Raw genomic sequence first — 14,373 nt, 5'->3', positions numbered from 1 at the left:
AAAAAAAAAAAAAAAAAAAAAAAAAAAAAATCACCCATGAAGGGAGACAAGAGGCACCAAGAAAGATTTTTTTTTGTGCTATGAACTTTTAATGGCTTAACATTTCAAGAAAAGTCTCAGGTAATTTTTGAAGGCTCTTCCTCTCTGCTGTAAATCTTTATATAAGAACTTTTTTTGACCAGCAGTTCACAGCCACTATTGTGAGGAAGGTCCCTGTGATTTGTCACTAATAAAAGTCACCTGTACAAAGCTTATGAGTGATTCATTTAAAAATTATTTACAACGGATTCAAAATATGCCTCCTTGAGTGAGAGGGTAAGAGGGTAAGTGAGAGGATGAGACAGGCTGGACATGGTGGCTCACACCTGTAATCCCAGCACTTTGGGAGGCCAAGGCAGAGGATTGCTTGAAACCAGGAGTTCAAGACTAGCCTGGGCAACATTCTGTGTTCCCAGCAACTCTGGAAGCTGAAGTGGGAGGATCACTTGAGCCCAGGAGGCAGAGGTTTCAGTAAGCCATGTTCATGCCACTGAACTCGAACCTGGGAGACAGAGGGAGACCTTGTCTCAAAAAAAAAAAAAAAGATGACAGCTTTGGGGCTGAGGCTGGGGCTGGGGCTGGGGCTGGGACTGCAAACCCCGGAGCCTATTTTGAATCCCAGAAGTCTTTACCTCTGCACTCCTTAGTCTCTTTTTCATAATAGGTTCTTGCTGGACACTCTTCCAAGCACAGCCCATCATAGAGGACCCAGGAACTCTCACGACAGAGCTCGCAGTCGTCGACTTTGGGGCCACTGCACTCCAGACAGTCTTTATGGCAGGGAACACAGTGGCGCGAGTCTGCGTAGAAGCCACGGGGACAGGACTGGTGGCACATATCATCATGCAGGAAGAACTCAGGCATGCACTCTGGGGAAAGGAGGAAGCAGCAAGTTATCCCCAGGGGACAGGAGAAAGGACTTCATTGTCTGCAGTGGGCCAGCTCCTCCCTCAGCACTTTGGTTGATTTGACCTGGGAGTACCCCAGCCCTTTCCCCACCCTGCCAGGGCAGAGACTTGATGTCTAACAAGCCCTGCCTTGGGAGGAGGAGGTCACACATGATGACCATATTAGATGGTGCTGGACTTACGCACTGAAATGGTCTGCCCTTTGGAGGTGCAAAAAATTGCAACGCTGCAAAAGACAAGGATGGCTGAGAGGCTGGTGGTATTATTTGAAAACCCTGAAGAGCATTAACAGATTTAAAAAGTTGTATCGGGAACTTCACACTCTGTTCGATACAGAAAGCAGTTTAGGAATGGTTGGATTAGTTAACTTCATTCATTGATCAGGTACAACAATGAATACAGGATTAATCAGTGTGAAGAATACATTGCGGGTTTATTTTATTTGTGTTCATTTTCTTACTTTGGGGGGAATCCTGGAAAACACTTGAGGTCACACCAAGAGAATACTTTGGATAGGACAGCACCAGTTAAATGAGTCTGTCTTATTCTGGAGAGAAAATTGAACAGCTTTTTTTGGGGAGATAATTCCTGAGGGAAAAAAACAACAAAACCTGTTCATAGCCAGAGCGGTCATCTCAGTCATAGTTGCCCAAACTTTTCTTTCTTATCCTTTTTAACAATTGTAGTTTTCTAGCTACTTCTGTGTTTTGTGGCTTACTATCAGTCTATAAGATTTTGTGTTCAAAAAGATGGGAACGGCTGGGCATGGTGGCTCACGCTTGTAATCCCAGCACTTTGGGAGGCCGAGGCCGGCGGATCACCTAATGTCGGGAGTTCAAGACCAGCCCGACCAACATGGAGAAACCGCATTTCTACTAAACATGCAAAATTAGCTGGGTGTGGTGGCACATGCCTGTAATCCCAGCTACTCTGGAGGCTGAGGCAGGACAATCGCTTAAAGACGGGAGGCAGAGATTGCAGTGATTGCAGAGATCGCGCCATTACACTTCCTTAATCTCATAACAGCAGCCTCTCAGCGGTCGGTCAAGCTAAATCCATTAGCTTATGTCTGACTTGCAAAACTCCATCTCAAGAAAAAAAAAAAAAATGAGAACATTGGGTTCTTCTCTGTATCCCTAGCACCTAGGATAGCACTTGCACACCTGCTGTGAGTGTACATGTGGGTGTGTGTGTGTAAGAAATCATGCAAAAAGGGGCTCTTGCTTGTCTTAGCTTGCAGCATCCGTAATGAAAAAATACTTGAGTGTATCTCACACTCAAGTTTTCTGATGACAGGCACAGAGACATACATTTCAGGAATGGTAGGGACACTGGTTCCCACAGCCCTTTGCCATCCACCATCAGATAATCGGCCCCTACCCAGTGGCTCAGCAGAGCTTCGCTCTCCCATGGGAAGCTCCCAGGTACCTTTGCATATTTGCTCGTGGATGCAGTCCTGACACATCTCTGGACAATGCTTGCACACCCCCTCCACAGCCACATGCCTCTCGGGGCAGGTTTCCTGGCACACTCTGTGGTGCAGGACGAGGCCTCCTTCACAAGAATGGCAGTTGGTGGTGTTTCCTTCACATGTTCTGCAAGGAGAGCTACAACGTTCACATACACCATCTTCTGCAAAAGAGCCCCTGTGGAAGGAAAAGAGAGTGCAACTGGAGAAGCTGCCCTGCTGGAGAAGTGATTCATTCCTGGGGAAAAGGAATTAGGGCTAAAAACAAAAGGGCTGCCGCTGTTGTCAGCTGAGAGGCATCCATGGGATTTATGAGGAAGTGAAAAGAACATTCAGAAAATGTAAGGAAAAGGACAGGCATTATTCTTGTGAGAGGAAAATAAATCTTGGGACCCCAATATTACTAAGCCAAACGGAAAAATCAAGCTGGGAACTGCTTAGGGCAAACCTGTCTCCCACTCTGTTCCTTAAAAAGATAGCTACTGGCCGGACGCGGTGGCTCACGCTTGTAATCCCAGCACTTTGGGAGGCCGAGGCAGGCAGATCATGAGGTCAGGAAATCAAGACCATTTTGGCCAACATGGTGAAACCCTGTCTCTACTAAAAATACAAAAATTAGCTTGGCGTGGTAGTGCGCGCCTATAGTCCCAGCTACTCGGGAGGCTGAGGCAGGAGAATCATTTGAACCTGGGAGGCAGAGGTTGCAGTGAGCCGATATCACGCCATTGGACTCCAACTTGGCAACACAGCGAGACTATGTCTCAAAAAAAAAAAAAAAAAAAAAAAAGATAGTTACTAAGATTTTAAAAAGCTACAATGGGTTGGGTAGGGTGGCTCACGCCTGTAATCCCAGCACTTTGGGAGGCTGAGGCAGGTGGATCACCTGAGATCAGGAGTTTGAGACTGGCCTGGCCAACATGGCAAAACCCCCTCTCTACTAAAAATATGAAAATTAGCTGGGTGTGATGGCACATGCCTGTAGTCCCAGCTACTCAGGAGGCTGAGGCAGGAGAATCATTTGAACCCGGAAGGTGGAGGTTGAGGTGAGTCAAGATCACACCCCTGCACTCCAGCCTGAGTGATAGAGTGAGACTCTATCTCAAAAAAAAAAAAAGAAAAAAAAGCTACAATGTACATCTTACATATATTGATTGATGTCTCATGTCTCCCTAAAAAGTATAAAATCAAGCTGTGCCCTGCCCACCTTGGGCGCATGTCATCAGGACTTCCTGAGGCTACGTCCGTCACCGGCTTGTGGACGTGTGTCCTTAACGGTGGCAAAATAAACTTTCTAAATTGACTGAGACCTGTCTCAGATATTTGGGGTTCACATTCGTGTGAATTTGATTGGTTTGAGAAGAACTGTTGTTAATTTTGTTAATTTGTGTGTAGTTTGGTCATCTTCTCTCTTCTCTATATGACCCCCTAATTTTCATTATTGTTTCTTTCTTTTTGTTAGAGCCTAACTGTAGAGTAGAAAATATTTGTTATTCAATGAATACATTTTAAAAACATTTAATAAACTTAAAAAATATTTCCAAAAGGCTCAAAAGGGTTAATGCCCTGTCAGATTGGAACCACTGGATGCTCTCACTCAGTCTCTGATGACTTTTTTCAAGTGGGTACATATGAACATTTGCACATTGCACTAAACATAGTTTGAGTACCAGTATGTTTGTGCAAATGACCCTCTTCCAGGCAGAATCTTATGTCTGTATATATAGAACCCCAATGATTATCCCATTATAGAAATCACTCACTGGTAGGGGAACACAGTAAAATATAAAACCCCAGTCCTCTCAAATATATTTGGGAGACGAGGAATGGATAGATGAGGCTTCCGTTTTTCTTTTTTTAAAAAATACTTTAAGTTCTGGGGTACCTGTACAGAATGTGCAGGTTTGTTACATAGGTATACACGTGCCATGGTGGTTTGCTGCACCCATCAACCCGTCATCTACATTAGGTATTTTTCCTAATGCTCTCCCTCCCCTTCCCCCCCACCCTCCGACAGGCCCTGGTGTGTGATGTTCCCCTCCCTGTGTCCATGTGTTCTCATTGTTCAACTCCCACTTATGAGTGAGAACATGCAGTGTTTGGTTTTCTGTTCCTGTTAGTTTGCTGAGAATGAAGGTTTCCAGTTTCATCCATGTCCCTGCAAAGGACGTGAACTTAGATGAGGTTTCTTTGGTGGGAAAAGCTGAAAGGAAGAGCTGGAACTTGCAGAAGAGGAAAATCCAAGAAGCCGGCTTAGAGAAAATGGACTTCTGATGCCGTGGGTACCTACTGCAATTGCTTTCTATCATGATCCATTAGTGAGTTGGTGCCATAATAGTGCTGTGTCACAAACCACCCCAACCCAAAACTTGGTGGCTTAAAACAACAATCATTTACTCTCACTCATGTGTGGGGGGAAGCAGATCTAGGTTGGGCTTGGCAGGCTTGACTCCAGGCTGCACACTGAGTCCATGTCTTCACACCTCTCTATTTTCCCTGGCTACAGGGACTACCAGGGGACGTTCTTCTCACAGCTGTGACAGAAGCACAGAAGGGTAAGTTCAATCGGGCACATTTTATGCCTCCACCTTTCTTCTGCTAACATGTCATTGGCCAAAGCAAGTCACATAATCCAGTCAAAGTCAAGGGACAAGGAAGTCCATTTCGCCTCTAGTGGAGCTGGTACAAAGTGGCAGGCAGTGGGCATGAATACAAGGAGTGGTGAAGAACTGCAACAACCCAATCTACCAGAGACCTTTTAAAATCACAAGCCAGAGAGGGATCTGCTCCTACATAGCATTTTTACTTGATGTTTTAATTAATTAGCGCTCACACATTTAATCATTCTTTCAGTCATTTATTTATTGTATGCATTCAGTAAACAAAAATATATTGAGTCACATTTCTTTGTTTTGTTTTGTTTGAGACAGGGTCTTGCTCTGTCGCCCGGGCTGAAGTGCAGTGGCGTGATCTCGACTCATGGCAACCTCCATCTCCCGGGCTGAAGCGATTCTTGTGCCTCAGCCTCCTGAGTACCTGGGACTACAGGCATGCACCACCATGCCTGGCTAATTTTTGTGTTGTTTGTAGAGACAGGGTTTCACCATGTTGGCCAGGCTGGTCTGGAACTCCTGACCTCAAGTGATCTGCCTGCCTTGGCCTCCCAATTACAGCCATATGCCCAGCCAAAAAGTTATATTTCTGATATAGTTTCAGGTAAGAACCACTGGAGAAGAAAGCAGTTTATGTAGAAGAGAGAAAAAGAAATAGCATCCAGATAAAAGCTAAGATCAGGCTTCCTCACATATTAGTACCCTTAGCTTTTTTTGACCATGACAGAGAATGCTTGAAGAAGAGACTCAGCTACTTTGCCCAAACAAAGTCTATCTCTTAAAAATGAAGACAGTGGATGGCAATGTGTTATATGCTCACTAGGAGTTTGACTGGATTTGAGAAATCTGAAATTAAGGAAATTTAGTGCATTCTTAAATAGATCACATTCTTTTTTTTTTTTTTGAGACAAGGTCTGGCTCTGTTGCCCAGGCTGGAGTGTAGTGGTGCGATCATGGCTCACTGCAGCCTCGACTTGCTGGGCTCAAGTGATCCTCCCATCTCGGCCTCCTGAGTTAGCTAGGACTACAAGTCTGTGCCACCACACTGGGCTATTTTTAAATTTTTATCCTTTTTTTGTGTGTGTGTAGAGATGGGGGTCTTACTATGTTGCCCAAGCTGGTCTCAAACTCCTGGCCTCAAGCAGCGCACCCACCATGGCCTCCGGAAGTGCTGGGATTACAGGTGTATCTTACCAATCACACCTTCTAATGGAATGAAAATTTGATGGATTCATTTTTCCTATATGCATAGTAAAGAATTTGACCTCACCCAAAGAGAAGTCTAGTCTTTCTCGTCAGCTAACCTCAAAACCTTTGGAATTTCCTAAGAGATAGGGGTGTCTTTGTTATTCATGATGTGCCTCTCTTGCCACACCTGAGAGTTGGTGCTGGGATGCCTCAGAGTGGGGACAGCCACATCTCGTAACCTTACGGTGGGAGCTGGTGTGCCACAACGATCCACTCTGTGTTTAAAGGAGGGGAGCTGTGTGACATCAGGCCTACCTCCAGGGAATCTCAATGCTAGGCCTGGTCAAGACCTGCAGAGAACAGTTTCCGGACACTGAAGATGATGAATGCTAATATAGAGCCTAAAAAGATGCATCATGAAGAAATCTTTTTCAGATCCCTCAGAAGAGGGTCAGTGGATGTTGGATGAGATGCTGAAATGAAAGAAATGGCTTCAAGCAAAAAGATAAAAAATAAAACTCTTGAAGTGGCTCATGCCTGGAATCCCAGCACTTTGGGAGGCCCAGATGGGCAGATCACCTGAGGTCAGGAGTTCAAGACCAGCTTGGCCAACACATGGCGAAATGCTGTCTCTACAAAAATACAAAAATTAGTCGAGCGTGATGGCAGGCGCCTGTAATCCCAGCTACTCAGGAGGCTGAGGCAGGGGAATCGCTTGAACCCAGGAGGCAGAAATTGCAGCACTCCAGCTGATATTACAGCACTGCACTCCAGCCTGGGTGACAGAGCGAGACTCCGTCTTACAAAAAAAAAAAAAAAAAAAAAAAAAAAAAAAAAAAAAAGCGGTCGGGAGACAGCCAGAAGGCAACCTGAGAGGTGATTTTCAAGGAGCCACTTGCTAAAAGTAGACTTCTCCACACAAATCTGCCTGGGAGTTTGTCCTCCTTTCTGCTCTCTGCATTCATAAAACTGCTTTTCTTCGTGCTTTATTTCACAATTATTTAAGAAGACTAATATTTGTTTTGAAAAGAAATGGTTGCATATACTAAATTGTTAAATTCAAATTACTTTGTGTTGAAGTCTTTCAGCTCAGATAAAACCACGTCTTGTGAAAGCTGTGGGGTCCGGGACCTTCACCTCCATTTCACAGACACCAAGACAGTGACCGGCAGCACTTAAAGGAAGGCCGTATTTCTTCAACAGAGCTTCAAATCTGTTCACGTTTGGTGAATGTGAGTCCACCTTAAGTTTTCTGTTGCTTTTTAAGTAACCACCATAATGATATATGTTACTGGCATGGTGGCTCACGCCTGTAATCCCAGCATTTTGAAAGGCCAGGGTGGGTGGATCACCTGAGGTCAGGGGTTCAAGACCAGCCTGGCCCACTTGGTGAAACCCCATCTCTACTAAAAATACAAAAAATTAGCTGGGCGTGGTGGCAGATGCCTGTAATTCCAGCTACTTGGGAGGCTGAGGCAGGATAATTGCTTGAACTTGGGAGGCGGAGGTTGGAGTGAGCTGAGATGGCGCCATTGCACTCTAGCCTGAGCCACAAGAGTGGAACTCCATCTCAAAAACCAAACCAAAACAAAAGATATATGTTACTGTTAAAACCTATTTTTGGGTGGATGCAGTGGCTTATGCCTGTAATCCCAGTACTTTGGGAGGCCAAGGTGGGCGGATCACGAGGTCAGGAGTTCGAGACCAGCCTGGCCAACATGGTGAACCCTCATCTCTGCTAAAGATAGAAAAAAAAATAAGCCGAGTGTGGTGGCATGAGCCTGTAATTCTAGTGACTCAGGAGGCTGAGGCAGGAGAATTGCTAGACCCTGGGAGGCAGAGATTGCAGTGAGCAGAGATAGCACCATTGCACTTCAGCCTGGGTGACAGGGTGAGACTCAGTCTCAAACAAACAAAACAAAACAAACAACTTTTTTTTTTTTTCATGAACATATACTATATTTGAAAAAGCAGGGGCCACTAAATGCTAACTTATAAATAGCTCTGAATATCTGGATGCTGTGTCATTGTATGTTATATTCCTGTTATAAATCTTATTACTATTCTAGGATGGATCACACCCAAAAGGGTGATTTCTCAGAAACAGCAATAAGATAAGCTGGATATTATATGTCCAAGATAAGCTGGATATTATATGTTCCTCAGACTCTGTGTCTTCCGTTGTTAGTCTTCTTTTTTTTTTCTGTAAACACAAAGATGAAGGATTCCACTATAATCAGATCACCCTACCCACAGCAGGATGGCATATGCTTGCAATTCTATAGTCTGCAATATTTCTAGGCCATGCTTGTAGCTTTCCTTCTGCTCCAGCAATACAGACTATATTGACTGCTGCATGTCTGCATAGTGTCTCATTGCTCCATGAAAATGCTTCACCCCAGACTTGGAGGTAAAAAGTGTTGAGTGGTCAACTACCTGGAGTAAAGCAAAATACACTCTTTCTTCCTTGTTTTAATGCGTTGTGAATTCCTGGAACACTCAAAGAACCCAAGAGAGCGTTGAAAAAGGTAATGATTAAATAAATAAGGCAATAATAATGACAACCAGTTCAATCCTACCACTGAGGAAGCAATGACTGACTCTGGTAAGCAGCTCTCTGACTTTATTGTAACACTTCGCTTTATTGTAACACTTGGCTGAGTTTGCTAGGGGGGAGTTCGGTTGATAGGGGAGGAGGACTGGGAGTTTCCACACCTGCCTTCTCACCTGGGTTCTCTTACTCTGACCCTTTGCTACCCTTTCTCCACTCTCTGCTTGACAAAATCCTTCCAGAGCTAGTGGAATCAAGCTTTTTCTCAAATACCCAGCTGGGGATGAAGCTGGAAAACATTCTGCTAAGTCAAAAAGTCTGTCACAAAAAACCATGTTTTGTCTTTTTTGTTTTATATGTTTTGTTTTCATTTTCAGAGACAGGGTCTTGCTATGTTGCTCAGATTGACCTTGAACTCCTGGGCTCAAGCAATTCTCCAGCCTTGGACTCCCGATAGCCGGGACTGGAGGTGTGTACCATGGCCACCATGCTTGGCTCAAAGACTACATTTTATACAATGCCATTTATAGGAAATGTCCAAGAATAGCAAATCTATAGGGACAGGAAGTAGATTAGTGGTTGCTAAGGGCTGGGGGAAATGGAAAAAGTAGGAATAAGGGCTAAAAGTGTATAGGGTTTCTTTCTAGGTTGATGAAAATGTTCTAAAATTGATTGTGGTAATGGTTGCATAACTCTGTGAATATACTAAAAACCAGTGAATTATACACTTTTGGGGTGAATTGTATGGTATGTGAATTATGTCTCAATAAAGTTGTGATTAAAAAAATAATTATACAAGAAGGCAGCACTGAGTGATAGTTAAGCACATGGACTTCAATGCCAGAGAGGTTTGGGTTCAAATTCTGGCCACACCATGTGTCTGACATGTAAAATGGATTCTGCTATTCTTTTCCTCATCTGTCAAATGAGGGAAAATAATAGTATGTGAATAAGAGAATTCTTGTGAGAATTAATGGGATCATACATTTAAAGCCCTTAGCACAATACCTGGACATTGCAAGCATTCAAAAAATAGTGATTTAAAATGTTTTCTTTTCCCTTGGAATCTCTTAGCCTTTTGTATATTAAGGCTCTGAGAAGTGTGACGTTGCCTGATGTAAACCTCCCTTACTGGATTGTAAGCATTTTGCAGACCCAGACTTCCTTCAGTTGGTCTTAACTTAGCTTTCCATATCAAGGATCAATATCAATATCAATATCAATTGTTGGTAGAAGAATAGACTCCACTGAGCTACATATATACAATACAATCTATTGATATTGTATCAGTATCAATTTTTACACCTAGTTGGTGCTAAATACGTATCTGTGTTGTTGAGGTGAATATGCTTGGCTTTCTACACTAGATTGGATGCTTTTTGAGAATAAATACCTTATATTTATACTCTATATTTATACTCATTACTTATATTTATACTCTCTATATAGAGTCTATCTCAGTAATGAAAACAAATAGGTCACTAGGAAATAGGTGCCATTTTTGCTTTTTTCCTTTTTTGTTTTCTTCGAGTCGGAGTTTCGCTCTTGTTGCCCAGGCTGGAGTACAATGGTGTGATCTCAGTTCACCACAACCTCCACCTCCCGGGTTCGAACAAGTCTCCTGCTTCAGCCTCCCGAGTAGCTGGGATTACAGGCATAGGACACCACACCTGGCTAATTTTGTATTTTTAGTAGAGGCGGGGTTTCTCCATGTTGGTCAGGCTGGTCTTGAACTCCTGACCTCAGGTGATCTGCCTGTCTCAGCTTCCCAAAGTGCTGGGATTACAGGTGTGAGCTACCATGCCCAGCCAGGAAACAGGTGTTGTTGTATCAAATTCTTTTACTAAGAGGGCAAAAGAAAATCCTAACTCCTTAAAGTAGACACTGTCAGTTACTTCCCCAAATTTATTCCCTGCCTTCCTCTCTCCATTCTTCCTGGCTGTCAGAGTCCTGAGTTGTTTGGGTGCTCAGGGGTAAATCTTGTTCAGCCTGAACCACGCCTATATTTCCATTCTTTTGGCCAGAGATTGATTTAGGGAGGTATCAGTGATGTATTCTTGGGACTGAGATTAGCAGGAAAGTCGGAGGAAATTTTCTTTTCTCTCAAGAAAAGGATAAACAAGGGGAAACATCCCCTTTCCTGGCCCTGGTCGTGGCTGCGTGCGGTGACAGTGTCTGGAGCTGAGACACACAACGTGGGCTCAGCAGCGGCGCTGGTCAGAAAGGGCGAGCTAAGGAAGGCACAAGAGCAAAACAGAAAAACCAGACTTTGTGATGACCTTCCTGGCCACTGAAGTGACTGATACTGGACTTGCAACATTTTTGTTCTGTGAGATAATAAACCCTGTTATGTCTCAGTCATTTTACTTGGCATTTCTGTTGCTTATTGCTGAAAGTTTCTTGCTGTACTCTTCCATTTGCTATTCCTCACTTTCTTCCTAGGTAAATTCTGGAGGTGGGACCATTGGTAGGAAGAGTAAAGCAATTACAAACCAGGGGACCAAGGAAACCAGGAGGAATCAATAACGAACTAACCAAGTATTATTTATTATTTGTAATTCATGTCTCACCTATTTAAACCTTTAGAAGAGGTTCACATCACAGCTTTACTTTTGTAATGGAGGAAAAAAGAAAAACCATGACAACAGTTGATCATTAAGGTGGGAAAATAACTTTTTCTTTTTTTTTTTTTAAAGAGACAGGGTCCTGCTTTGTCATCCAGGCTGGAGTGCAGTGGCGCAATCACAGCTCACTGCAGTCTCCTGGGCTCAAGGAATCCTCCCGCCTCAGCCTCCCAAGTAGCTGGGACAACAGGCACCCACTGGCTAAGTTTTTTTTTTTGTTTGTTTGTTTGTTTGTTTGTTTTTTTTTTTGAGACGGAGTCTTGCTCTGTTGCCCAGGCTGGAGTGCAGTGGCACCATCTCGGCTCACTGCAAGGTCCGCCTCCCAGGTTAACGCCATTCTCCTGCCTCAGCCTCCCGAGTAGCTGGGACTACAGGCGCCCGCCACCATGCCCAGCTAATTTTTTGTATTTTTAGTAGAGACGGGGTTTCACCATGTTAGCCAGGATGATGTCGATCTTCTGACCTCATGATCCACCCGCCTCAGCCTCCCAAAGTGCTGGGATTACAGGCGTGAGCCACCGCGCCCGGCCCCCACTGGCTGATTTTTTAAATTTTTTGTAGACAGAGTCTTGCTATGTTGCCTAGGCTGGTTTCAAACTCCCAGCGATCCTTCTGCCTTGGCCTCCCGAAGTGCTGTGATTACAAGTGTGAGCCACCATGCCCAGCCCCTGAACATATTTTTCATAAAAGTAAAAATATACACATAAAATAGTCACAAAGGAGAAGTGGGCATCTGGCCTCATGTAAGTTTTGGCTGCTGCGGCCCATAGCCGTTGTCAGTCAACAGAGGACATTTATACGGGCGCTCATAGAGCGGAGAAGAGTTTTTTGGTGAACAAGAAGTAATTGCTCCCAAAGTACTTTAGGAGAGTGATTACAAGCAGGAAGTAAAATTAAAAAGGAAACTTACTCCGGGCACTTGGAGTAGCACCTGCCTTCATGGAGGAAGAGAGGGTGGCCCAGCTGCATCCCGCACTTTTTGCAAAGATCGGCTCCAGAGCAGAGGGCACAGGCCTCCGTACAGTTCTCGCAGCTCCTGCTCCTTACGGAAGGCCATGTGCCTTGGGGACAGGAGGTAACACAGGCCTGAGCCAGAAGATATGCACCTAGAAATCCAGGGAAGATAGGAATAGTCATCATGTGTTTTTCTATGCAGAGACATGGCTTTTTTAACCTTTCCAAAGACCAAAGTATCCAGGCACTTATTTCAGGCTTACCAAAATATTTACTAGTGATGCTAAGTCCTCCATACATTTCTAGAAAGCAATTGACAGCAAGAGGCTTTTGCCCTGTTTCTTTCCTTTCCCACGGATATTAGGTAGAGGTCATGACGGGGCTTCCCTTTGCCCAGCTGATCAGTCTTGTTAACACCCTGTCTATGTCTTCCTGGTGTAAGGCAGCTGTACATGCACAGCTTGATAGAGTCTATTAATATTCTGCTTCCCCAAAGCTCATCTTGTTAGGACACTAACATAGTTGCAACTGTTTTTTTTTTTTTTCCAGAAGGAGTCTTGCTCTGTCTCCCAGGCTTGAGTGCACTGGTGCGACCTTGGCTCACTGCAAACCCTGCCCCCTGGGTTCAAGCAATTCTCCTACTTCAGCCTCCTGAGTAGCTGGGTCTACAGGTGTGCACCACCACACCTGGCTAATTTTTGTATTTTTAGTAGAGATGGGGTTTCACCATGTTGGACAGGCAGGACTCGAACTCTTGACCTCAGGTAATCTGCCTGCCTCAGCCTCCTAAAGTGCTGGGATTACAGGCTCGGCACAGAGTTACAACTCTTCCACCCAACTCTCCCTTTAACAGAGGATCCATCTATTTTTTAATCGAACAACAGATACTCATTAAGAAAACCAATTTTCAAAATCACTCTCAAACCCAAAATTCCAAGAAAATGCTTTAGTTTTTTGAGTGTAATCTTTTATATTTTATATGATTATAATCGTGGCTTGCCTATTGTAAATTTTTCTGCTTTTGCATCATATTCCACTATTAACATTGTACATTCCAACATGGACTTTATAATGATCATGTAAACATTCTTCTTCTTCTTTTTTTTTTTTTTTTGAGGCAGCGTCTTGCTCTGTCATCCAGGTTGAAGTGCACACTGCAACCTCTGCCTCCCAGGTTCAAATGATCTCATGTCTCAGCCTCCTGAGTAGCCTGGGATTACAGGCATGTGCCAACACATGTGGCTAATTTTTGTATTTTTATTAGAGACGGGGTTTTGCCATGTTGGCCAGGCTGGTCTCCAACTCCTGGCCTCAAGTGATCCTCCAACTTCACCCTCTCAAAGTGTTGGGTTACAGGCATGAGCCATCATACCCAGCCCACTTAAACATTCTTTATGTCAGTGTACCATTTAAGTAAAATATTCCCCTAATTCAGGGAAGGTATGTTATTTGTGATTTTTGTTTTTATAGATGAAGCAACTGGTAAGTTATCAAGCTGTTATGTTGCTGCTCTTCTTCCTCCCTCCCTCTTCATCATGCCTTTAGATCAAGAAACTTTTTTTTTTTTTTTTTTTCTGAGATAGGGTCTTGCTCTGTTACCCAGGCTGGAGTGCAGTGGCATGATCATGGTTCACTGCAGCCTTGACCTCCTGAGACCAAGCAATGCTTTCATTTCAGCCTCCCAAGTAGCTGGAACTACAGGGACATGCCACCATGCCCAGCTATTTTTTAAATTTTTTTATAGAGATGGGGTCTTACTATGTTGCCCAGGCTGATCCCAAACTCCCGGGCTCAAGCCATCCTCCCGCCTCAGCTTCTCAAAATGTTGGGATTACAGGTGTGAACCTCACTGCACCCGAACACTTCTTTGCATTGTCCTTTGAAAACCAGTTTTTATTATTGGTCAATGTTTGGGTCCTTGCGTGTCTCCCAAGTAGCCACTGTAATAGGAACATGTGATGGGAGTAGACCAAGGCATTACAGACCTCTTTACACAAAGATGCTACTACACGTGAGTTTCAATGACTTGGCT

The 14,373-nt window shown here is 44.0% G+C and overlaps 1 protein-coding gene across 3 annotated transcripts in view; it reads right to left on the bottom strand.

Moving 5' to 3' along the window:
- Positions 1 to 14,373, bottom strand: part of PCSK5 (proprotein convertase subtilisin/kexin type 5) — a 483,293-nt gene that overhangs the window by 41,848 nt on the left and 427,072 nt on the right. For all 3 annotated transcript variants that reach the window (XM_017892728.1, XM_017892730.1, XM_017892729.1), the window contains 3 exons: positions 12,298 to 12,493; positions 2,376 to 2,593; positions 672 to 908 (listed from right to left, as the gene is read on the bottom strand). In XM_017892728.1, coding sequence (XP_017748217.1) covers positions 672 to 908; positions 2,376 to 2,593; positions 12,298 to 12,493 — 651 coding nt within the window. The remainder of the gene's footprint in view (positions 1 to 671; positions 909 to 2,375; positions 2,594 to 12,297; positions 12,494 to 14,373) is intronic.

Source organism: Rhinopithecus bieti, unplaced genomic scaffold, assembly GCF_001698545.2.
Source record: "Rhinopithecus bieti isolate Rb0 unplaced genomic scaffold, ASM169854v2 scaffold_19708, whole genome shotgun sequence".
NCBI classification, from domain to species: domain Eukaryota; kingdom Metazoa; phylum Chordata; class Mammalia; order Primates; family Cercopithecidae; genus Rhinopithecus; species Rhinopithecus bieti.
Note: the sequence above shows the minus strand (reverse complement) of the source record. Positions and strands in the feature narration are given on the sequence as shown.